Raw genomic sequence first — 25,897 nt, 5'->3', positions numbered from 1 at the left:
TGCGGTAAGATAGGTAACTTAAAAGTTGCTGCAGCACCTCTGTGCCAAAATAATGCATAAGAAGTGGAAAAAAAAAAGAAAAGAAAATTCTCAGTTGGCACACCCATATCAACCAAGCTTAGGGGGAAAATCTGGCACAACATCACCCCTCTATCCCTCTTTATAACGCATACACAGGTAGAGAGGAAACATGAAAAATAACTGAAAGGAATTAGCTCTTCCCTTTGAAAACACGGGCTCCTGTAACAAACTTGCCCGATCCAAAGCAAAACACAAAGTTTAAAATAAGTTTAACAGTTTAAGGAAAGTGTTCCTCCAAATCCTAAAGGGGAGGAAAAAACAAACAAACAAACAAACCTGCTTTAAGAAATGACTCCTTGTTTCTTGCAGCCTCTTTTAATCACCTTATCAATGAAACAGTCAAGTTAAACATTTTGCTACAGACACTTTGTTAAATCTATTAAAGAGAAAATAAGGAATTCTACTGAAACTTAATTGGTTAACCGCATAAAAGAATAGAATCTATACATTGTAAATTTGTAAAACCTGCACCCTAAGGGTTAAATGTGTCTTCCAAGGAACCTAATTATTGTTTAAAAAAATCCAAGCCCAGAAACTTCACAGTGTTTCTGTTCAAGGCTGAGCTGATAGCACTTTTGGCTTGCTTTCAGATCCAATGTTGTGTGTGTCTGCAAACTGCCTGTCTGTTCTGGAAGGGGGGGAGCACTGTCCCCCATAAGTAAGTCTGTAACATTGCATGTGATTCTTTTCAGGAAAGGAAAACCTTTTGCTTGCTGGAATAGTAACTAGCAAGCACCTTGTTCTAAGAGTTTCTGTGGCAGTAATAAAAAAAAAAAAAAGCCTGGTCTGCAGTACAAGAGGGAAACTGAGGCATGCCACCTTTAACTTAATAATTAAACAATGAAGTAATTTACTCAAACCCTCTGAAGCTAGTGTTCAAAATAAAAGCATACCATTGGGTAACAGCAGGCTGATCAAAAAGTAGCAAAAATCTGTAAAGAAAAAGTGTTCTAAAATATAATGCACCACCCCAATGTGGGTAGAAATGTTTTCTTTGTCTTTCAGATCATCAAGAAGTGCTAATATCAGCTGAAAATTAACTGAAGAAAAAAAACAAACAAACAAACCATGGTTCCGTGTCATAACATAATAAGTTTGTGTTCTGTGTTCTGTCCAGTTTTGTCTTGTGTGTGTCTTAATTGTGATATATGTATTTCAAACGTTGTGTGTACAATATTGTTGTTTTAATGAAAGAATAATTTAAGTCCTTTGAATAATCTTAACATTGTGCTTTATATAAATGGTTCTTGCCTTTATAATTTTAGTAGAGTTTTAGTAGCAGGCTATGCAGTTTGTACTGTCTGGAATGTAGCGGAATCTGCTCCTCTACCTGCTGTTTTTCCCTTCTCTCCTACCATCGCCAGCTCCTATGCCGTCTCTTTCAGAACTGGCCCTCCTGCGAAACCAAGCCCCAGAATCAGAAAAGCAGGAGTGGAGACTGGCAGGGTGCACCTTGCGCCCAGACCACTTGTGGTGCAGCTCTGATGGCCACATTGTTGCCCCAGTGGACTTGCTACCTCACCTTGCCCCCGTGCTCCCTAGATTGTCGCACGTTGGCAAAAGGGGGGATGGTAGCAATCCTAAAACAAAATTGGTTTGCTCCCAAATTCTCCCAAGCAGCCAAAGATTACTGTCTGGCTTGCCCTGTCTGCCAAGCCCACAACGTGGGTAAACCTGTAAAGACAGTTCCGGCAACCAGACCTCCGCCTTTGGGACCATTTCTGAATTTACAAATGGACTTTATTCAATTGCTTAAATGTCAATCTTTTGAATAATGTGCTGGTTATTGTTTGCTTGTTTTTGGGATGGGTAGAAGCTTATCCCTGAAGGAAACATGATGACATCACAGTAGCTAAGAAACTTCTAAATTATTACATCCCATCATGGGGAATACACCTTGTGATCTCCAGTGATAAAGGTACCCACTTTACTGGGCAAATTGTTCAAAAAAAACCTGGAAAAGTACTACTCTACCAGACAAGCACTGCACTGTGCACGACACCTGGAGAGCGCAGAAACAGTAAAAAGATAAAACAGGATTTTAAAAAATGAACTTGCTAAAATATGTAAAAACTCTGGCTTAACATAGATAGTAGCACTCCCAATTGCCCTAATAAGCATGAGAGCCACTCCTAATCAGAAAACTGGACTCAGTCCACATGAAATTGCATGTGGCCAACCTATAAGACTGTAAAGCAGCCCAGAAATTAACCTGGCTGATGCCACACTTGTTAAAGAAAGCATAGTCAAGTATTGCCAGGAACTTATAAGGTGTGTACAGTCTTATCATTCACAGGTTAAGGACGCCTTCCAGGAGGCCCCGACTGAGCCGTGCCTTAAACTACAACCAGGAGACTGGGTTTGCGTGAAAGTTCACCAGCGGAAAACTGCCCTGCAACCCAGGTGAAAGGATCCCTACCAAGTCCTTCTGACCACCCATACTGCTGTAAAGTGCGAAGGATTGCCCACCTGGATTCACGCATCCCACTGCAAACCCGTTCCAGTCCCTACAGAGGTTGTCCCCAACAAGGAGCACCACAAACCTGGTACCAGAGACCCAGGTCCAGAAGCAGATGGGAATCACCACAGACCTGGTACCAGAAACCCAGGTCCAGAAGTAGACAAGGATCAGCACAGGCTTGGTACCGGCAATCCAGGCCCAGAAGCAGATGAGCCTGAGAGACCAAGGCTAAGGTACCAGCTGCGGCCCAGAAGAACCTGCCAGCAATAGGTAAAGCAATCTACGAAGTCCTGAAGAACAGCCAGCATAAGGCTGGACAAACAATTCGGCTGTGTCCAGACTCCATGCCTCCTTCGACGGAGGCATGTAGATTAGCCAGCTCGGAAGAGGGAAATGAAGCCGCGATTAAAATAATCGCGGCTTCATTTAAATTTAAATGGCTGCCCCGATCTGCCGATCAGCTGTTTGTCGGCAGATCGGGAGAGTCTGGACGCGATGCCCCGACAAAGAAGCCTTTCTTCATCGACACAGGTAAGCCTCGTGAAACCAGGTTTACCTGTGTCGATGAAGAAAGGCTTCTTTGTCGGGGCATCGCGTCCAGACTCTCCCGATCTGCCGACAAACAGCTGATCGGCAGATCGGGGCAGCCATTTAAATTTAAATGAAGCCGCGATTATTTTAATCGCGGCTTCATTTCCCTCTTCCGAGCTGGCTAATCTACATGCCTCCGTCGAAGGAGGCATGGAGTCTGGACACAGCCTTCATGTTGAGCTTATGCTTAATCTTGTTTTTAATATTTAGTAGTTATAACCTATATGGTTCAAATGTGTTTATGCTTTTAATGAACCAAGTTTCCCAAGAATTTAATTCCACAGGTTGCTAGATATGTGCTCATAGTCCGGTACATTCAGAAGGAGGCATCCCAATGATTCCAGTCCCACTAAACAACACTCAAATGAATGGCACACTGTTTAGTGAACTAAGCCAAATAATACTTGGCAGGATAAAGGGTTTACTAACCCAGGGTATATCCGCCTAGCCTTGACCCCAGTTGGAAAGTACTGCTGGACATGTAATGGTTCAGGAGCCAGGGTAAGAAAAAGCCAAAACCGAATGGCCCTAGACTATGTCCTAGCTAGTAAGAGCGGGGTTTGTGCCTTAGTAAGAAGAGACTGCTGTAGGTATATTTCTGACACCAGCAAAGAAGTAGAGGAAAATGCCTCAAAGATTAAAAGAACTGTGAAATGCCTAAGGCAGGGGGAAAACTGAACCCTCTGGGATTGGTTGGGAGGCTGGTTTGAACATGTGGGAACTTGGATTTTGCAAAGAATAGTTTTAGTATTGGCTATATTCTTTTGTGCCTATTTTTGTTTCTTGCTAATCAAATGCTGTATTTCTTGTATTCTGGAAAACACAAAACAGACCCTTACCAATGGAATTGTGAAACTCGTGATGTTAAAATAGAATAAGCAAAAAAAAGGAACAAGAAATGTACATAAATACTTTAATGAAAAATTAAGGTATAAAATGGTTTCAAGGTTAGCCTTTAAAAGGCTAAAAGGGGGGAGTTGTAGAAGCTGTAAAAAACCATTTTCATGTTTAGCTAGAAGCCATCTTGTATATCAGAAACCATTTCAGCTTTTCTCTCAAGCACGTAGACCAGAGTAAACTTTCTGTCACCCCGTGAGAAGAGGCCTACAGAATGGGTTATTGGTATGTGTTAATTGGGCTGGTTGGGACAGGAGATGTACTCCCTCGCACCTGTCCGCCATCTTGTTGATAAGGTTTGGTTTTTCCAAACTTAATTGAGGATTTCTGTAATTGGATGCCCTGACGTCAGACTGTTTGGCTAAGGGTATAAAGATACTAGGATTAATTGTATTAGCAGTCTTACTGGGTCTGGCTCTGCTGTGACCACGTTTGGCTCATGCTGTGCTTTATTAATTAATAAAGCTGTTTGTTAGCTGCCTAAACACAGAGGAGCGTGTTTTTGCTTCAACAACAGTAACAGGAAACTTGGAAATGGCAGAGATGCTCAATGACTTCTTTGTTTCAGTCTTCACCAAGAAGTCTGTAGGAATGCCTAACATAGTGAATGCTAGTGGGAAGGGGGTAGTTTTAGAAGGTAAAATAAAAAAAGAACAAGTTAAAAATCACCTAGAAAAGTCAGATGCCTGCAAGTCACCAGGGGCTGATGAAATGCATCCTAGAATACTCAAGGAGCTGATAGAGGAGGTATCTGAGCCTCTAGCTATCATCTTTGGAAAATCATGGGAAACAGGAAAGATTCCAGAGGACTGGAAAAGGGCAAATATAGTGCCCATCTATAAAAAGGGAAATAAGAACAACCCAGGAAACTATAGACCAGTTAGTTTAACTTCTGTGCCAAGGAAGATAATGGAGCAAGTAATTAAGGAAATTGTCTGTAAATACTTGGAAAGTGGCAAAGTGATAGGGAACAGCCAGCATGGATTTGTAAAGAACAAATCATGTCAAACCAATCTGATAGCTTTCTTTAATAGGATAACAAGTCTTGTGGATAAGGGAGAAGCGGTGGATGTGGTATACCTAGACTTTAGTAAGGCGTTTGATACAGTCTCGCATGATATTCTTATCAATAAACTAGGTAAATACAACTTAGATGGGGCTACTACAAGGTGGGTGCATAACTGGCTGGATAACCGTACTCAGAGAGTAGTTATTAATGGTTCACAATCCTGCTGGAAAGGCATAACAAGTGGGGTTCTGCAGAGGTCTGTTTTGGGACCGGCTCTGTTCAATATCTTCATCAACGATTTAGATATTGGTATAGAAAGTACACTTATTAAGTTTACAGATGATACCAAGCTGGGAGGGGTTGCGACTAATCTGCAGGATAGGGTCATAATTCAAAATGACCTGGACAAATTGGAGAAATGGTCTGAGGTAAGCAGGATGAAGTTTAATAAAGACAAATGCAAAGTGCTCCACTTAGGAAGGAACAATCAGTTTCATACATACAGAATGGGAAGCGACTGTCTGGGAAGGAGTATGGCAGAAAGGGATCTAGGGGTTATAGTGGACCACAAGTTGAATATGAGTCAGCAGTGTGATGCCGTTGCAAAGAAAGCAAACATGATTCTGGGATGCATTAACAGGTGTGTTGTGAGCAAGACACGAGAAGTCATTCTTCCGCTCTACTCTGCGCTGGATAGGCTTCAATTGGAGTATTGTGTTCAGTTCTGAGCACTGCATTTCAAGAAAGATGTGGAGAAATTGGAGAGGGTCCAGAGAAGAGCAACGAGAATGATTAAAGGTCTAGAGAACATGACCTATGAGGGAAGGCTGAAGGAATTAGGTTTGTTTAGTTTAGAAAAGAGAAGATTGAGGGGGGACATGTTAGCAGTTTTCAGATATCTAAAAGGGTGTCATAAGGAGGAGGGAGAAAACGTGTTCATCTTGGCCTCTGGGTATAGAACAAGAAGCAATGGGCTTAAACTGCAGCAAGGGAGGTTTAGGTTGGACATTAGGAAAAAGTTCCTAACTGTCAGGGTAGTCAAACACTGGAATAAATTGCCCAGGGAGATTGTCGAATCACCATTTCTGGAGATATTTAAGAGTAGGTTAGATAAATGTCTATCAGGTATGGTCTAGACAGTATTTAGTCCTGACATGAGGGCAGGGGACTGGACTCGATGACCTCTCGAGGTCTCTTCCAGTCCTAGTATTCTATGATTCTATGCGATGGCCCCACACTGTCATGCTGCAGGTTATGCAGCAGTTTCAGCAGACAGTCTTGACAGTCCTGCCCCAGCTCAACTCCCAGATCATTTGTGAGTCTCTCTGCCTGGATGCAGGAGCAATGCCCTTGCCCATGGTTGAGAGATGAATTGGGAGGCTGGATACTAGTTCCAACTGGTGGGGCTTCCTAGTGATGGAGCAGTGGGACGACCAGCAGTGGCTCAAAAACTTCTGCATGCGGAAGGCCAAGTTCTTGGAGCTGTGTGCCTGGCTCGCTCCTGCCCTCTGGAGATGGGACAAACACATGCAACCTGCCATCCCCCTAGAGAAGCAGGTCGCGATTGCCATGTGGAAGCTCGCCACCCCTGACAACTACCAGTCAGTGGACCACCAGTTTGGCATGGGGAAGTCCACCATCGGGGTCCTCCTCATGGAGGTAAGCCACTCTCGGGGTTCACTCCCTGCGGGTGGGAGTCCTGGAAAAGGGGGGCCCTTGGGAAAGGGAAGGGGGGTGAAGTGAGGGTGGGGAGAAGGGCCGTCCTGGGAGGGGAGGGGTTGTGCCGTCCTGCCCTCTTACAGCCCTGCTGCTGGGGGGGAGGGGAGTGTCTCATTGGGGGTAACTCCTGAGGTGTTTGGAGAGAAGGAGGGGGACGGGCACCTCCCCAAGGTCTCAGGCACCCCCTCTCATTTTCTGTTTTGTGTGTTTCTATGTCTCTATCTGCAGGTGGTGTGGGCCATGAACTCTGATGATGATGCTGTGCAAGATCATCTGCCTCAGAGACCTGGACCCAATCATGGCCGGATTTGCTGCCCTTGGCTTCCTGAACTGTGGAGAAGCAATCGATGGAACCCACATCTCGATCCGCACACCACAGCATCGAGCGGCCCGGTATATTAATAGGAAGGGCTACTTTTCTATGGTGCTGCAGGCCTTGGTCGACCACGGGAGACAGTTTTCAGACATTTTGGTAGGGTGGCAGGGCCGGGCACATGATGCCCACATATTTAGGAACTCTAGCTGGTACCGCAAGCTGGAAGATTCTTCCCCCAGCAGGACTTTTGCATAGGGGACATCCAGATGCCACTCTGTATCTTTGGCGACATGGCCTATCCACTCATGTCATGGCTCATGAAGTCCTACACTGGCCACCTGGACCCCCGCAGGGAACAATTCAACTTGCACCTGAATCGGGCCTACATGCACATGGAATACGCCTTCAGGTGCCTCAAGGCCCGGTTCAGGTGCCTTCTGACACACCTCGACGTGGGGGAGTGCAACAACCCCAAGGTGGTCTCTTCGTGCTGTGTGCTCCACAACGTAATGGAGAGCAAAGGGGAGGCCTTCCTCCCAAGGTGAGGGACAGAGGCTGGTCACGAGGGAAGGGTCTTTGAACAGCCATGGACAGCTGCCATCCACAAGGCTTCCGGGAGGCCCTGAGGGAGAGGTTCTCTGAAGGAACCCAATAACTCTCCCCAGGGCCTCCCCAATGGGGACTTGTGCTTTGCCCCCCTTATACCTTTCTCACCACGACTCCTCCTTTCCCCCCTTCCCTGTACAATTAATAAAGACACAAGTTTTGGTTTCAACAAAAACTTTGTATTTTATTTTTTATAATCAAAGTAACTGGGGTGAAGAGGGGCTGAGAACCTGGAGGGGGTAGGGCACTCAGGGAGCATCTGCAAGTGCCGCTTCGGGTCTGGGGACCTCAATGAATTCGGAGTTGGGTGGGGCCTGGGACAACAAGGGAGTGGTCAGGAGCAGGGACTGCAGCAGGGTCAGGGCTGGCAAGGGGAGCAGGAGCGGGGACAGGTGCTGGGTATGCCATCACTTCCCGGATGGTGGCACATGTTTTCGCCCTCCCACACAAGCTGCACCCACATGTGATTGCGCCATTCTGTGTCATCGCGGACCTTTTGGGCCATTGTCTGCTGCATGTCACAGAGGACTGCTATGTGCTCTCGCATGAGGTCCTGGTGGACCTTCCACCTCGTGCAGCTCCCCTGGCTTTGGTCAGCTGCCTGGGTTGGTGTGGATTGCCCTTCAGTGATGGCTGGTCCAGCTGTGGAGAACAAAAGGGAGAGGTGGTCAGGTATGTATGCAGACACTGTCCCTGAGGGCGTGCCCTCCTCTGTGAGCAGCGAGCAACTGTCCTTGGAACAGGGGACAGTGATGTCCCGAGAGCAAGGCCACGTGTGGCCTCACAGGGGCCCCGAGGTGCCCAGGAGACCATCCTGCCTGCTTTCCTCCCACCCCCATGGACAAGCAGGCCAGGGAAGTATCTGGCCACAGTGGGATCCCATGTGCAGGAGAGGGGCCTGGAGTGGCCTGGCTCTCCCTCTCCTCCCCCCATGCACCTGAACCTGGCAGCTCTGTCTGCAGGTGCGGATGGTGCTTTGCATGTGCAGGCATGGCCATGTGCTATGTGCGGCACTCCTTGGTCTGTGTGGGGTTATGCATGTGTCCTTGTGCCCAGTCTGGTTCTGGCAGTGGCTGGAGGACATCCCTCCCAGAAGGCAGACGTGTGTGGGGCCTCCCCCCACGCTGTTAGCAGCAGCCTGTGTGTGCTCCAGGGCTGGCTCCTGAGATCACGTGGTGCACACTGCCACTGCATGTGCTTGCACATGCACAGCCAGCTGCACGCTGTCCAGGTTGAGCATGTTGAGTAACGATCACACCCCATCCCCTGTGCTCCCGCCTCCCCTGCCCTGTGTGTGTGACAACCTGAAAGCACTCACCTGATGATCCCTTTCCAGTGTCGGATGATGCCTGGGAGATGTCCAAAGCTTGGGGTACTGGCTCCAGGTTGAGGGTGATGACACTGCTCGTGTCCTCCTCCTCCTGCAGCTGATGTCCATCGTTCTCCTTCGTCTCCTCCAGGTGTTGACTGGCCGAAAAGGGAACCTGCCTAAAGGAACATCTCCCTACCTGCTTCTATCATTGGGGTTTGTCTCAGGCCCCAGGAAAAATAAACTGAATGAAATGTGGGTGCTAACAAACAAGGTTTTTATTCAACAGTTCAAACAAAATAAAGAATATAACTATGACCAGGACTCCCACAACTAAAGGTAGGGAATATTAAAGTGGTGTTTGACTGCGACTCGGGTGAGTTCCCTTCCCCAGGATGGGACCCAGGTAAGGAAATGGAGGATTATAGAATCACTGCAATGTCCTGCAGCTTGTGGACCCTCAGGGTGGTGAGACTGCTCCGGATTCTGTCTTCAGGTGGTGTCACAGATAAGAGAAATCAGGCTGTGTTAGCTCTGCTCTGGCAATGGTCGACCTGCTCCCCTCTCTGTGCCATCGTGAGGGTGGAGGGGTGTGTCCTTGTTGATGAGGGGTGGCATCTGGTAGCACATCCTTTGCATGCAGGCAAGTTCACCCTCCCACAACCAAAACCTATTGGCATGGTGTTCATGTACCCTCTAAGCAGCTCCAGACTCTGTCACTCAGATGGGCAGCCCCTTAGAACTCCAGAGGCAGCCCTTAAATAAACTGCTGTTGCTGGGCAGAACCTAGGTCACATGTCTGCCCAGCAAAGGGTGGGAAAATGCCCTGAGGGGAGAAGTAAGAAGGGTGGCCAAGATGGAATCCATGTTGTTGTTTGGACTTTTCCAAAATGGCGTACACATGTTATTGATTACCAAAACTTTCCCCCAAACAGAAGCTCCAGCTGAGTGACCACGGGTGTCTCCAAGCCCAAGTACACCAGTATGGGTGGGGAAAGGGCTTGTCCACCACCCGTATCTGGTGGAGCTCTTGGTAGTATAGGCAGGAGTGTGGTCCTGCCCCGGAGGGAGAGCTGCGCTCCCTGGCCCACGTGTACCCTTGCCAGAGCTCCTTGACCTTGCTCCAGATTTGGTCAAGGGTGTGGGGGGTGGTGTCCCCTGTGGGCCAGACCTTCAGCTATGTGCCCATAAATGTCCGTGTTGCAGCACTTGGAGCTGAGATCCTTCAGGGCCTCCTCCTCCCCACACAGCTCCAAGAGGGACAGGATATCTGGCCCAGTCCAGGAAGGCGCCCAGTATTTGGTGCCCTTGGGTGGGTCTTGGGACCCTAGGGCTGCTTTCTGGAAGGGCCAGGAGTGGTGTCGGGGGGCTTGTGGCTCTGCCATCTGTCAGCAGGCCTGTGGTAGTCAGAGCCACGTGATCAAGGTCCTGCTGCAAGGCCAGCTTCCTACCACAAGGCTTGTCCCAGGTGCCTGCAGCTTTAAGAGTGCCAAGAGACAGGAACTATTAGAGCTGTGATTACTGTGGACGGAGTATCCACCAGGACACCTGTGCTTTTTCCTAAAGGCTACTTTTTTCTAAAGAACTCCCTCTTCCGCGTCCACAAATGCCTTTTTCAGAAAGAGCTCTTTTGGAAAAAGGCACTCTTCCTCATAGAGTGAGGTTTACTAATGTCAGAAAAACCCCTGTGTTCTTTCGATTTTCTTTTAAAAGAATGCGATTGCAGTGTGGACGTGGGTGAAGTTTTTTCAGAAAAATGGCCGTTTTTCCGGAAAAAAACTGTAGTCTAGACACACCCTTAAACACTATGGGGGAAAAAAGGGAAAGAAGAACAGAATACTAGAGTAGAAAATACATATATAGAGAAACAAAAGAGTGAAATAGAACAATAGTAGAATCAGCCGAGTATAAAATAAATTTTCAAAATACACCAGGAAAAAAGTAGCAGTACAATAAGGAACAACAGATAATCAGAATAGACATGGAGACTATGGTCTTGATCTTGTAAATATTTATGCACATGTTTAACTTTACCCACAAAAGTAGTGCCATCAACTTTAGTGAGACTGTTTTTGTGAATATATTTAAGTAAATGGGATTACTTATTCAAATAAAGTTTAATATTGTGCACAAAAGTTGGCAGAATGTGATCCGATATTGTCTCTTGTTGTGTATATCTATAAGAACATAAACTCAGATGAAAAGGAAAAACTTAAAATAATAGGACCCAAGGGAAGCCCTAACCAGTAAAGTTAGAAGAAGCCCACAATGAATTTCTCGGAATACCCCAAAGGCTAATTTGGCAACACAGTTTAATGTTACTGTGCTGCCTGAACCACAACATACAGACTGCAATTTCTGTTTTATACCGTAGAACACTGGTCAACTGGTTAAAAACTAGGGCCAAGATTTTTAAAAGTGACTAGTACAGTCAGCCACAACTCAGGAGTTCTGCTTAAGAAGTAGTTTCAGTATTTACAAATTTGCTTTTGTGCCAATTTGGAATTTTTGATCTGAAGACATGAAGATATGGTATTCCTGAAATGAAATATATAGCATTAATATTCTGTCAGTTTCATTGCTGTTATAGAAAGAATAGCAGCCGTGAAACTAACAAGAATGGCTATTTCAATTCAGCTGTTTCTTGGCAGAGATCCAGAGCTTTCAGCATTGCCATGATGCCTATCATGTACCTGGAAGTCCTAGGATTGGTTACTAGCATCTTCAAAATAACAGCCCTTACACCCTGCTCAGGCTTCATTGTAGCTCCCTTGTTAGCTCTACCTCAAGGCTTCACTTAAAGGCCTAACTCACTTCTGTAAATGCTTTCTCCACCATTTTCTCTGTTCTACCCTACTTCAAAATTCTCTCATCAGAGACTGCTCTTCTCTACATCATGTCACTCCCTCAATCTACTTAAAAGGCCCAGCTCCTCCTCCTTTGTCAGAAGGCAAGTAATTAATCACCTCCCAGCTGCAAAGCATGACTAAGTTCTTTTCCTTGCCTTGCAGGTGATGGGGGTTAAACTCCATCACTGAGGGATTTTCACAAATGCTCCAAAAACAAGTCAAATGTCTATCGCTAATTGATTTTCAGAGTTTGGTACCTAACTCATTTAGACATATTAGAAAATCAGACTGAATGTCTGTAAATCTGTTAGTTGGCCAAGACAATAGCAAGACCCTTTCCATGTAACTTTCTCTATGTGATAGTACTGGTCAGCAGTTAGGCTTCCTGAGTTCTGTTCTCACCTCTGCTTATGACCTGCTGTACCACTTTGGGCAAATTTGCTTAGTCTATCTGTGCTTGAGTTTCCTTATCTATAAGATAGGAATAATAATCATACAACTCAAATACCTTATCTACACTTACCGGGAGATTGATGCTGCGAGGATCAATCTTCCAGAGGTCTATTTAGAGGGTCTAGGAAAGTGTTTTGCAGAAAAGACAAAGGCCAAGTCTACCCAAGGGGCAATGTCAAACTAAGGTATGCAACTCCAGCTACATGAATAGTGTAGCTGGAGTCAAGGTTCTTTAGTTCGAATTCTTGCAGTGTCCCCATTGCAAGGGGTCAATGGAAGAAACTCTTCGGTTGACTCCATTTACTCTTCTCTACCTAGTGGAATATCGGAGTCGATGGGAGCACAGTCAACAGTCAATTTAGCGGGTCTTTACTAGACCCATGAACTTGACCCTCCCAGGAAACTGATCCCCACAGCACTGATCTCCTAGTACATGTAGATAAGGCCTAAGTACAGATGAAAATTAATGCATAATAGCTAAGTATTGTTACATTACAACATGTGGAAGTAGCCACAGTAACTATTTTGAGACTGGATTATTGCAAATCACTCTACCAAATTACCTGAGACAAAGGTCTACCCACAAACTAGAGATACCACAACATGCAGCAGCTAGTCTGCTAAGCAGACCACTGCAAGTACATCACAATACTCTGTGCTCTACTCTGGATAATTCTGGTTATTATTAAAGTCCTTATCTTTAAAGCCCTGTGTGTTTAAGTGAGGGCCAACCTACTTCAAAGGCCCTCTTCGATTCACATAATACCTTCTTTCTACAGGAACACTGGCTGATACAACCAGTGATAATTTGCCAGCGAATGATCAGTAAATAGAAGGCTCTCAGCTGTGGAATCTGTTACCAGCAGAAATCAGGATGAGACCAAGTCTTACACTTTCAGGTCATGATGCAAGACCTCTCCCTTTTGGTAGGCATTCCCGTAAGATTTATGCATGAAGTGGCTCTAACTACAGGGCCAAATGAACCATATAGATGTAACTAACTACTCATTTATTAGCCCCATATAACTGAATGGAAAGAGGGAAAAAAATCAATTATTTATTCTGAAAGAAAGTTGATGTTATTTCTTAATTTATGCATGGTGCCTACATCTAATAGTAATAGGTTGCTTAGACATACATATAACAATAATTTCCAATTCCTCATCACAGCAATTAACAGCAAATATTTCTGTAGCACTGCTCTATTGATTATACCGTTTTTCATAATTAACAACAAACATTACATTGTTTGCTACTGAAATTTGATTATTTCAAATACAATATGTAGAATTCGCAAATTTTGAATAACAACTACTATTAGTAGGGGGCAAAATGCGGACTAAAGATTAAAATACATAAAACTATTGAGACTAATGCAGCAAATAAATTGTATTTCTGATTTATCTTGGGATATGATGAGGTTAGCATTCATGATGTTTGAATATTCTTGTTATAAATCATACTTGTGGTCCATTAAACATAGCATCTGTTAATGCCTTCTATATTGAAATAGTATGAACATTATCACTTAATTTAATATCACACTGATTACTTTTTCTTGGCAGTGGTGACTAGCTATATTTGAAACTGAAGTATAATAAATTGTACAAGCAGAGGGAACAGCTAACTGGTCAAAACATTAGATTCCAACTACTTAGATCCTTTGGAAACACAAAGTCAGATCCCAAGAGGATCAATTTGTTTGTTTGCTGTCCAAGGTAGATAGAGTTGCAAACAGCTTACTGTGAATGCATTTCTGCTGTGGTAAAACCAAATGTCTGCTCCCCAAAGTCATTAACAATCCCATGATACTTTTTGTAAGGTTTGCCCTAGAGTAAAGGGCCAAAAGTAATCCCTTCCCCTCAAATACACTTCAGTGGTGGATGAATTACTTTCATCATGTATGGTGCTGTGTATAGTTTGTTAAATCATTTTACAAACTACGGTGATGCATATGACTTTTATTATACTAACAAAGCACTGCAGAAGGAAGGATTGTTTTTTATTTACAATGTCAAACTGAAAGACTATAAATCCAAAAATTGAGACTAAAAACAAGGGCTGGTTTCTCCTTGATTGAGGCATGAGCTGATATTGCCTTTTCATTCTAGACTCTGATGTGAACTCCCTGAAGTAAGTAATGACTATGTGTGAGGCATCATGAAAGGAAACAAAAGCACAGGGGCCAGACAAAAAGGTGGGGCGGGAACACTCTTCAATCCCAGCAAAGAATGTGAAGAAACAAACCTACCAAAATGTTCCTTCCATAAATTGACCCAGACATCTTTGGTCTTCCTGCCCTACACCATCTCCTACTGTCCCCGTGTCCAACCTCCCCCCCTACACCCTCTCCCCGTGTCCCCGTGTCCATCCCCCCCCCTTCACCCTCTCCCCGTGTCCCCGTGTCCATCCCCCCCCTTCACCCTCTCCCCGTGTCCCCGTGTCCATCCCCCCCTTCACCCTCTCCCCGTGTCCCCGTGTCCATCCCCCCTTCACCCTCTCCCCGTGTCCCCGTGTCCATCCCCCCCTTCACCCTCTCCCCGTGTCCCCGTGTCCATCCCCCCCCTTCACCCTCTCCCCGTGTCCCCGTGTCCATCCCCCCCTTCACCCTCTCCCCGTGTCCCCGTGTCCATCCCCCCCTTCACCCTCTCCCCGTGTCCCTGTGTCCATCCCCCCTTCACCCTCTCCCCGTGTCCCCGTGTCCATCCCCCCCTTCACCCTCTCCCCGTGTCCCCGTGTCCATCCCCCCCCTTCACCCTCTCCCCGTGTCCATCCCCCCCTTCACCCTCTCCCCGTGTCCCCGTGTCCATCCCCCCCTTCACCCTCTCCCCGTGTCTCTGTGTCCATCCCCCCCTTCACCCTCTCCCCGTGTCCCCGTGTCCATCCCCCCCCTTCACCCTCTCCCCGTGTCCATCCCCCCCCCTTCACCCTCTCCCCGTGTCCCCGTGTCCATCCCCCCCTTCACCCTCTCCCCGTGTCCCGGTGCATCGCCCCGCGAGGGGCCCCGGCAGAGGGCGTAGGGTGGGGAGGCTCCAGTCACTTCCTCCTGGGCCCAGCCCAGCCCGGGGTTCCTGGCCCTGCGCGGCCACACAGAGGTGCTGGGACTAGGGGCGCTGCTGCCCGGCGCCTTCTCTCGGGGGTTTGGCGGGGCGGGGGCTGAGCCGCTGCCGGGCCGGGTCTCGGCCCCGGCGGTTTCTTACCCGCCGCGGCTCCCTCCTTCTCCTCCGCCATGGCGGCCCGCAGCCGCCGTCACCATGGCAACGCGGCAGCGGCTGCTGCTGGCCTGGCCGCGCCCGCGCGCTCCCAGCTCCGGCTGAGCCCGGCCCGGCCCCCGGGACTCTCGCTCTCCCCGCAGAGTTTGCAGCCTCCTGTCCCATGCGGGGGGGAGCCCCTGACGCTCCTCCCCCTCCCCTTCCAGGGATGTATTTTATCTGGCAGCAGGGAGCCTGCTCCAGCCACCCCCGCTTACTCCTGAGCCCAGCCCCAGCCTTGTAGGGACGTTGCACAGCAAGACAGAGGTGCTGGGGCTAAGGGTGCTGCAGCCCCGACTTGAAGAATTTTCCATCATATCAGGGCTTGCAATGGTTCAGTGGCTATCAGGTCCCCTAGGCTGAGGTCAGCCCCTCCTTGCTGCAGGGGGAGCAGGCCCAGAGAGGGGAAGTGACTTGTTAAGGTGATTGTCCAGCTCCCTGCCTAACTCAGTGGTTCTCAATCAGGGGGTATGTAGAGGTCTTCCAGGAGATGCATCAACTCATCTAGAGACTTGGCTAGTTTTACAACAGGCTACATTCCTGCACAGCCCATAGCAAATGAAATTTCAGACAATGATTTGTTGAAACTGTTTGATATACCTCATCCTGAAATGTAAGTGCAATAGTTTCAATTGATTTACTTTATACTGTAGAAATTGAAAGGTAAGCCATGTTTCAGTGGTAGTGTGCTGTAACACTTCTGTATTTCTATCTCTGATTGTATAAGCAAGTCATTTTTAAGTGACATGCAACTTCAGGGTACTCAAGACAAATCAGCTTCCTAAAGGGGGATAAAGGTTTAGTCTGGAAAGGTTGTGATCCACTGTCTATCATACAAGTTTGTAGCGCACTTGTGAAGTTCAATTAAAAGTCCACGTACATTGCAAAGCAAAAATAGGCCGCTGTAGTTTACGTTGCAGTGGATATATATCCATGTCTATGTAGCACCAATGAAGGAATCCCCTTTTGGGTTTAACTTAGTAACCACTGAAAACCACAGCTCCCACTAATTTCAACAACAATAAATAAACTCTTTTGTCTGTCTTTCGCCCTAGCCCCAATGCTTAATTCTACAGAAACACTGCAACTACAACCAAACAATATAAAAATGAATAAAATAGTTTAAAATGATGGTTTGTTGGAATCTGGCCATTATGTTTTATCTTCTTCAGGAGATTACAGGCCTGTGGATAATGGGTATAGAAGTCAGCACACTTCTGTGTAAAAGTTTCAAATTGCTGGCTACTCCCAAATATTTAATCTAGTTGTGGAATTTTTGTTTTTTATGTTTAGTATTACACTGTTATTGCCATCACTATATTGAAAAAAAATATGTTAACAGTCATTCACTCTTTAGAAATTGTCTGATTTCAAAGCAGAATTGGCACCACTGAAGAAGAAAAGTCCATGGTCCTGGTCCTGCAAGCATTATGAAAAATAGTTATTATTGCCACAGAGTCCTATTGATTTCAGTAGTAAGCAACCTCCCTTCATGCTATTTTCAGCATAAGTCCCTAATATATTCGTTTTCTATCAAAAAGCCTCCTCCTGTTTAAAAGTGTTTCCTTTTGGGGTAGTCTCCCTCAAATAAATAATGTGATGCTGTGAATTATACAATCTTGCCCTTTCACAGAATCAGGCTTTTTAAAATGGCACATGGCAGCAGTGAAAGGACTCTCCATCTATGCACTGAAAAATTAAAAGACATGTTATGCTTAAATAAAGAAAAACCGACATAGCTAAAGTTTTCTTTATATCCCCTGACATTGAGGGAAAATCCAGATTAAAATTTTGGCTGAGAATTTACACATGCATGCAGTTCGTGGCTTTTCAAACTCAAAATCAACTCTGAAAGTTAAAAAATACAAAATATAAACACAAGAATACAATCAAGCTGCATTGAAAAGTGGTGCCTCAGTTATTTCAGAGTGCTATTTTCTTAAATGAGAAAAAATTATTTAGGGATATTAATGTTTAAGTTAAGGATTCACTCAGATAACAACCATAGTATTCATTTAGGATTTCACAGCAAGAACATTGATTATAAAAGTCCTAGAACTAGACCCTTGTCCTTGCCCTAAGCAGCTGCTTTTTCTAATGTTGAAGTGCAGCAAAGAAGGGGTGATGATTATTTTTCCCACAACAAACATAGTTATGTTGTGCTCAGAGATCATGCAAAATAATAGAAACTTACAACCAGTTCACCTATAAAATTGAACAGAACCAGAGCTCTTTGCTTCCTAAAACAAATTATATTTTTGTAATACTGTAATATAAGTTATTTTTTTAAATGACCACACCATGATACCCCTTGCAATCAGTTATTTTGCCTTTGTCATTTATTAAAACATAATGTAGAATAAAAAATGGGCATAATAAGAGCCCTAATACAACAGACAATTAGCTTAGTGAAACATCATCTCATGCTCTTGAATGGTTTAGTGGATTAGTAACATTTGAGCAAAGCTACTCTAAATACTACACACATTATCTTCCTTAATGCAAAGCACCAGAGTCACATCATAATGAAAAGTAAACACAACAAATGACAGTCTTTGGCCAATAATCTCCCTCCACATTTCATGGTCTTCACATAGCCTTGAGAAGAGTGCCATATGGCATCCCATCTAATTAGCCACAACATCATTGAACCATCTTAGCCATGAGCACCTCCCTGAAGTTGGCACCAATCTCTACAAACTTGCTTCAGGAGTCTTGCTCAGCTCAGCTCTCCCAAATGTCTTGCAAACTCAAATTTTCTTTGATCATCTTGATAATATCAGGTATCATTCCAGTCCTGCTGTAAATTTGGGCAAGTACCTCCTCATTAATCAGGTATAAGGGATAACTAATGTGCAGCAATTGCTTGTGTCTTTTCAATTTAAGAGACTTCCTGCCTTCAGTGCCCTGTTTCCTACGGCAATGTCTACACCAGAGCTTACAGTGGCACAGATGCGCTGAGGCAGCTGTGCTGTTGCAAGGTCTCTCATGTAGCTGCTCTGTTTCAATGGGATACAGCTCTTCTGTAGAGATAACTAACACTCCCTGCCCCCCGCCAGTAAGCAATGGTAGGTATATTGGCAGGAGACACTCTCCTGCTGACATAGCACTGTCCACACCAGCAATTCTGTTGATGTAACTTATGTTGCTCCAATTGTGGTGTTTTCACAACCCTGAGCAACATAAGTTACCAACAAAAGGAGTAATGTAGACAGCCTAAGCATCAATTTCTCACAAGCATGTAGCAAGATGCTGAGGACAAGATACTGCAGCAATTTAATTTTACACTTCATGGTAATTCCTTTGCTTCTCCAAATGTGGCTGAGTGTTGCTAGAGCAACAATTGTGATTCCAGCTTCATGTCAGATTTCTAAGTGATGTTTACCATCCCTTCTAGTCATACTACCTACGTGTTTGAAGTGCTCAATGCTCTTCAAATAGAAGTTGCAGATTTGGATAGGAATATCTTTGCCTTTTCAGTGGACTTAGATTTCACCATTGTCCTTGTTTGGTTTTGTGTGTGTGTGTATGTAATATCTTTTGACCTTACTCTTTTTAGCCGTTTTTGCACCTTTTCTTACAATGATCCCATCAGCTGAATACCATCAGTGAAGCACAGATGACTAATTTTTCATCCACAGAGGGGTTTTCTTAAAACTTCTTGAAGATGTCTGTAATATCATGCAACCCCTCGGACACTAATCAAACCAACTACTTTGCTCATGCCCCACAAATACTGAAGCCATTGCATTTTCATAGAGATATTGTATCCACCTTATTATTTTTTCACCGACTTCACTGAAACATAAGATTGCCTGAAGTGGTTGTGTTCTATGCTGTCAAATGCCCTAGCAAAATTCACAGAGGTATGGACCACCTTGCCAACATTCTCCATCACTTTCACATATAGCACAGACAGGCTAAACATTTGCTCCAGGTCCAAACCCAGCTTGTTTTTCAGTGAGAAAATTATTGGGTGCAACTCTCTTCAGGATCATGTGCAATAATATTTTGCTCAGGTGTGTCAATAATAATTGGGTCCCCCTTTTTAGGAATAGAAAACATCAGTGATTGTGTCCAAATTTGGGGCCATCCTTCAGACTCCCAAATCACATTGACAAGCTTATGGTATGCCCAGATGAGTGCCTCTCTACCACTTTGCTTGTGTGTTATCCACTGTAGAGACCTTATTGTTTTTCAAAGTCCACACCACATCTTCTACTTTTGTAGATAGTAGGGGAAAAGTTCATCAGGAAAATCAAGCTTTTCAGGCAGATCCACTCTGCTTCTTTCATTTCCAACTTAGAGTTTGTTTTGCTCATATTATACAGTTATTGGTGACACCTACCCAAGTGTTGAGTGAAATGGTATTTTTCCTGTGAGGGAACCCTTTCAAGGAATTTTGATGATTTGTTAAGCTTTCCTAGTAGCATTTACTGCAAAGAATTGTGTATATAAATGTACTGTTGTTCAAGCCAATTTTCTTTTGCCACTTTAATCAGTGCATCTATTCCTCATGTCATGGGAATATTGCTGTCTTGCAGTTTCATCCATCTTCTTTTGTTCTCTCTTAGCTTCCTTAATTGATTGCACAACTTGATAATATTCTCCATTTGTGGCTCTGTTTGGAGTGGCTCACAAGCAACAATACAAATGCAAGGCAGACTGTTAAGAAGCAGGCACAAACCCCTAACTTGTTGTGTGTTCTATACATAGATTTCCCCCCAGCTAAGTAGCAAGTATAAACTCCTCAGGCACAATACAGTGGTCAAGCTGCCTTTGTTAGAAATCTCAGCCCAGAGATGAAAGGCAGGAATGAGGCACAGAGATGATGTCACAGTCTCTAATTTATACTCCCAGTCGAGGTGCCTTGAAAAATACTGGCTAAATATGGAGTCATAAATCACATGTTCTAATGCTTTGCTGAGTCATGAGGCATCCATTGTCTCTGTGCTCTCTAAGATGTGGGTTTTCAAAGTTGGGTCCCAGGCCCATCCGAGTAAGCCAGAGGCAGGAGCAAGATGCTTTATTTATCCAAGTGTCCATAGCCATGGAACCTCGCAGTTCTCATTGGCTGCGGTTCGCCATTTCCAGTCAAGGGGAGCTGCAGATGAATGGTCACTCCATGCCAGAGGTGGGGAACATTTGGCCTGTAGGCTGGATCTAGCCCCTGGCTTCTCTCAATCTGGCCTCTGGCGAGGCACAGGGCTTCCCTTCCCCCTGCACCAGGGTAAACCAGCATTAGCACTCCAGCCCCACTGCAGTTCTCCCTGCCTTGGCATCCCCCCTGCAAAGCTGGAGCCCTAGCACTGGCTCCCTGTTATGGGAAGGGAAAGAGTAAGCCTTGAGCCTTGCCACTGGCCAGATCAAGGAAAACCAGAGGGTGGGTCTGCACAAGGGAGCCCAGCATTCTGAGTGTGTCTGTGTCTTTTTATTCCCAGGGGCCAGGCCAGTGAGGTTTGTTTCTTTTTGTTTCTTGGAGGCCAGGCCAATGAGGGGGTTTTGTTTGTTTGTTTCTTGGGGGGCAGACCAGTGAGGTTTTTTTCTTTTTGTGCTTTTGGTTTGTTTGTGGTTTTGGTTTGGTTTGATTTGGTTTCTCTAGGGCCAGGCCATTGATGGTTGTTGGGTTTTTGTTTTGCTTCTCACTGGTGTGTGTCCCCCAATGATTTTTCTTTGGGTCAGTGCCCCCCCCCAGCTAAAAAAAGGTTTCCCCACCATCCAGGCTCTACACCAAATATCAGAAAGATCACTCCGTCAATTTCCACCTTAGATCTCAGATCAAAAACAACAAATGTAGCCATGAAGAAGAAAAATAAATGAGCATTATTTACAAAGTTAAAACAGGTAAATGCTACACAAATAATCTGCAGTCTGATGTTTCAGATGACAACAGAGTTGCTGAAAGAAGTCATCTCTGTAAGTCCTTTAGGTTAATTTTAGTGATCTCTTGCTTATGCTTAGGAATCTTTGCTCCTTAGAGCACAAAAAGCACAAAAAGCCTTTAATTCCTTCTGGTCGGATATTTTTATCCCCATCTGTTTAGCATCCACGCTGATGGGATACGTGATTCTGCACATTCCTCTCTTTGTGGGTGTGCCAGGAGTAACCAACAAAATCCTTGGGATTTTTTTGATGGCTTGCAATGGCCCATTTGGATGCAATAGGTGTGCCTGATGGACAGGAAATAACCTCCCTCATGGAGGAGAACCAGTATTTCACACTTGGTGATGTTTCTTTCCTGACTGGATTTACAGTTTCAAAACAAACATGTTTACAGTTACAAAACAGACACTTACGTATTATCTTATTGCATGGGCTACAGATACTGTGAGTTTAATGCTTGCAGCAATTCACAAGCACTTCATAAAGTTTAAACATTGCACATATTGCTATAAGTCTAATACATATTTTATCTATAACTATACACACAAGTTAACCAGACTGGTTTCAACTAAGCATCTGTCAGTGTTCAGTGAGGCCCAGGGCCTTTGCATGACCTATCATCTGGTCTGCCAATGTCATAATGAGATCCAAGATTTTATCTTTAGGTAAACCTTTACCTTTATCTGTTTCCCTGTTCATCCACAGCCTCCATGATGCATCAGAAGTTGTTGTAGTCTATCTGATCTGTGCTATTTGACCTCATTAGGAATGTGTTGGAAGTTTATAGGGAGGTGGTTTAGGAAGGGGAAAAAAAGTCAGAGGAAAAAAAGGAACTCATAGGACAGGAGAAGGAGGAAGAATCCTAAACAAACATTGCATTCTCTTACATCAAAGCTTCCCTCCCTCTTAATTATCAGTGGTCCTACCTCCCCATCAAAATAGAACTCTTAGTCCACCTTGGGGAAATGACTAGGTAGATTTCTGCAGTGGAGCTGCATGATGGGGTAGACTATGTTCAGAGGTTCCCTGCTGGAGACCTCATAACCCTGCCCTGCCCCAGAAAAGGGCAGTAGAGCAATCCTCCAAATGGCCTAAAGTAGTTGCATGGGAAGCAGTCAATCAAAGAAGCATCAAGGAAGACCCAGTTGCATTAGAAGATCTGCAGGGCTGGTGTGAGATTATCAGTTCCTTGCTTGAGCTGGAGAAGTGTGGATTAGAGATGTAATAGTATAGTCGATTGACCGGTTATCAAAAGCTTATAGGCTAATGCTATAGACTACACACATTTTCCCCCCACCTCTTGCCAGTACATTTTTAGTAGGCTGGCCAGCAGCCCAGGTCAGTCCTGGCTTGCACTGAGTCCTGGACCTACCCCTGCTATGGCTCTGCATTTAAAGTATATTAGGAGCCAGGTGGGTTGGCAGCCTGGCTCAGTTCCGGCTCGTGCTGGGTCTGGGAGCTCAGACCTCTCCCTGAGGTGCTGCTCAGAGACTATAGAATAGTCAACTAACCAATAAGAATTCATGAGGTTAATCGACTATTCAATTAACGGATATTTAAAATCCCCAGTGTGGATGTTGTGTGGCAGGCTGACGGAGCTGCAGGACCTTGGACAGGGCAGTGCTGTCAGAAGCTGGGGAGAGTGAAAGTTCTGGGCTGCTTGCTGGGACTCTCATCAGGACAAGGACCTGAGGTAAGGATAAAGACAGTGTGGAGCCATGAGGAAGTGTCCCAGAGAATTAGAGCAGTGATGAGGCTTAGACAAAAGGACATGACGAATGGCTGATATCTATAGGGTCCCTGAGCCAGGACCTGGAGTAGAGAGTAGACCTAGCCCCGCTTCTCCATTACACACTGGGGCTATGTCTACACTGGTGCTTCTTGTGCAAAAACAGCCAGTCTTGCACAAAAACTTGCCACCCATCTACACAGCATGCGTGTTCTTGCGCAAGTAAATCTACAGTACAGCGTCTGAAATCAGGGCTTCTTGCGCAAGGGTTTTGATGCCTCTTTGATGCAAGAGGCCAGTGTAGACAGGCAGCCAAGAGTTTTTGCACAAGAACCAGCCTCCTAGGAAAAAAGCCTAGTGGCCGCTTGGATGCGCTGTACCCGCAGTCGCAGCACCAGACTTCCTGGTTACCAGAGCTCCCTTAAAGGCACACGCAGCCTGCAGAGGCCACACGGCAGCAGCTCCTCTGCCACCCAGCTCTCCCGCATGGCTCTGCCCTGCTGCAGCCACAAGCCTCGAGAATGTCTGCTCCTGGGGGGCACCAGCAACCTGCACCTTCCTCCCAGCAGCCATCCCAGGGTTCGCAGGAGGTCCTGAGGGGCACCAATAGGCATGCCCCATCCTGGTCCCCAGCCGAGGTGAAGGCCCTGCTTGACCTGTGGGCCAATGAGGAAGCCCTCCATGACCCCTGTGCCCGTTGGCGGAATGCTGACACCTTCCGCTGCATGGCCCAGGCGCTCTCCCACCAGGGACATCCAGCCTGACCCTTGAACAGGTCCGGGCAAAAGTGAAGGAGCTGCGCCTGGGCTATGTCTGGGCCACCGAGGGGCAGGGGGCAGAAGCCAACATCTGCCCCCACTATGATCGTCTCCACGCCATCTTGGGGAGACAGCAACAGAAGGCCCCTCAGTGCCCATGGACACCAGCATGCGCCCCTCCGTCACCAGGCCAGTCGAGGCAGGGGAGGAGGCTGAGCTGCCCACTGGATCCAGGTTGGAGGAGGACGAGGATGACCAGGGCAGCACCGTCACCCTCCACATTGAGACGGTGCCGAGCAGTCAGGACATCTCCCGGGCTTCGTCAGAGGCCAGGGAAGGATCCTCTGGTGAGTGTTGCGCTTTTCACTCACAAGGGCAGGGGGAGCTGGGACCCAGGAACTAGGGGGAGGGAGTGTCACTCAGGCAGTTCAAGCTGCACACTGTGTACCAATATGCAGCACATGCAACCTCGTACAGTCTGACTGTGCGACATGTGGATGCGGCAGGCAGCTGCAGGACCTGCCTGGGACCATACTGCTCACACACGTCCGGACTGGGGAGGAAGGGGGTGCCGGCTGGAAGCAGCCAAGGCCTCAAAAGCTCAGGCCAGACCCCACACCTCCCGAAGGGTGCTGCACACAGACAGCATGCAGCCATGCCTGGCCGTTTGACACAGTAGCTGCTCCTGGGAAAAACGCAGCAAGCCAGTCCTGTGAGCACGGCCCCCACTGAGCCCCTCGCCTGCTCCGGCCCCTAGGCTGGCCCCCGAGGGAAGCCCCTCACTGCAGCCACGCACTTCCCTGGGCTACTTGTCTGAGGGCTAGCGGGAAGGGGAGCGGGGAAGTGATCAGCCTGGCCCTAGGGCCACTTGAGTTTTGCTGCAAGGACAGTACACTCCCCTGGCTCTGTATCTGAGGACATCACTTGACAGGGGTCAGAGAGCCCAGACCTTGTCTTCCATACTTGCTCTCATACAATGTAGGGATTTATCTTGCTCCTCTTCAAACTCTGTGAATAGTCCTAAGCCTTCATAGCCTTCTGGCAAGGAGTTCCACAGGTTAACACAACATATGCCAAAGGGCCAGGACACAGACAAGGGGTTACAATCCATGGAGGATCACTTTACTCCAGGGGGAGTCCTGTATGCAAACATACACATGGGGGGACCAAGTGGGCACAAGCCACAGTACTGCGGTGTCACCTGGGCTCAGGGCAGAAGGCATAGGGCACAGGGACAGTGTGGGCAGGGCTGCCTGACCGAGACATCATTTCCTTTGTTTTTTGCAGCAGGACCATCCAGGAGTGAGGGACCCTCCAGCTCTGCAGCAACAGCAGCACCCCCAATGGTCCAGGCACCAGCCTGGCAAGTCAGGCAACGGGACCAACTGCTCCGGTGCCATGTCCAGGCCATCGAGCACATTGAGGCAGCGATCATGCGCAAGATCAACGCCGACCTGGAGTGGCACCAGCAGGCATGGGGGCAATTCTTGCACCGGTGTGACCACATGTGCGATGCGATCACCACTCTGACATCGCACATCAGTTATGCATTGCCTGATGCACCTGCCCTCCCTGCCATGCCTATGCCCTTGCCCCCTGCTGCTGACCCTCGGTACTGGTGTCCAGTCTCCACAAATGCCTCTCAATGGTCAGGTGGGGATGCCCCAGGGATGCCATCGCATCTATGAAGAGGGAGTCCAGTTCGAGCTCGGTCTTGAGGTCCTGAAGGAATAGCACAGCAGCATGGAGCAGCAGCTGCAGGCACTCCAAAATGGCCGTATGGGGCCAGAGCAGGCACAGGGACACCCCTGGCTCCATGGCACAACAGTAATAAGGCCAAAGTCCCCAAAGTCACTAGGGCAGAAGCTGTGGTGTCCAAAGAGGCTGAGGGCAACCACAACTAAAACTGCTACAGCTGTCAGTCCCTGCAAGAGGTCCCACAGCACGGAGCAGGAGAGAAACGGCTGTCCAGGAAGATCCCTTTA

General features: G+C 46.6%; 1 protein-coding gene and 1 long non-coding RNA gene across 6 annotated transcripts in view; one reads left to right on the top strand and one right to left on the bottom strand.

Annotated features, from left to right (window-relative positions):
- The window catches only part of DRC8 (dynein regulatory complex subunit 8), a 55,222-nt gene extending 39,563 nt beyond the window's left edge, over positions 1 to 15,659 (bottom strand). For all 4 annotated transcript variants that reach the window (XR_012902833.1, XR_012902832.1, XM_075924896.1 and 1 more), the window contains exon 1: positions 15,492 to 15,659. Coding sequence is in view for 2 of the 4 variants with exons in the window: in XM_075924896.1 (XP_075781011.1) it covers positions 15,492 to 15,522 (31 nt within the window). In the remaining 2 variants the exon portion in view is untranslated. The remainder of the gene's footprint in view (positions 1 to 15,491) is intronic.
- LOC112547781 (uncharacterized) lies at positions 15,222 to 25,575 on the top strand. Of its 2 annotated transcripts, XR_012902835.1 has the most exons (5): positions 15,222 to 15,386; positions 16,008 to 16,155; positions 23,014 to 23,118; positions 24,102 to 24,259; positions 25,200 to 25,575. It is a non-coding gene; the product is annotated as an uncharacterized LOC112547781 (long non-coding RNA). The 2 variants fall into 2 exon arrangements; XR_012902834.1 differs by lacking the exon at positions 15,222 to 15,386 and having other exon boundaries at positions 15,683 to 16,155; positions 25,200 to 25,574.
- Positions 25,576 to 25,897: the final 322 nt, after the last annotated feature.

This window comes from Pelodiscus sinensis, chromosome 3 (assembly GCF_049634645.1).
Source record: "Pelodiscus sinensis isolate JC-2024 chromosome 3, ASM4963464v1, whole genome shotgun sequence".
Classification (NCBI taxonomy): domain Eukaryota; kingdom Metazoa; phylum Chordata; order Testudines; family Trionychidae; genus Pelodiscus; species Pelodiscus sinensis.
The sequence above is the reverse complement of the archived record's forward strand: the minus strand, read 5'-3'. Positions and strand labels throughout refer to the sequence as shown.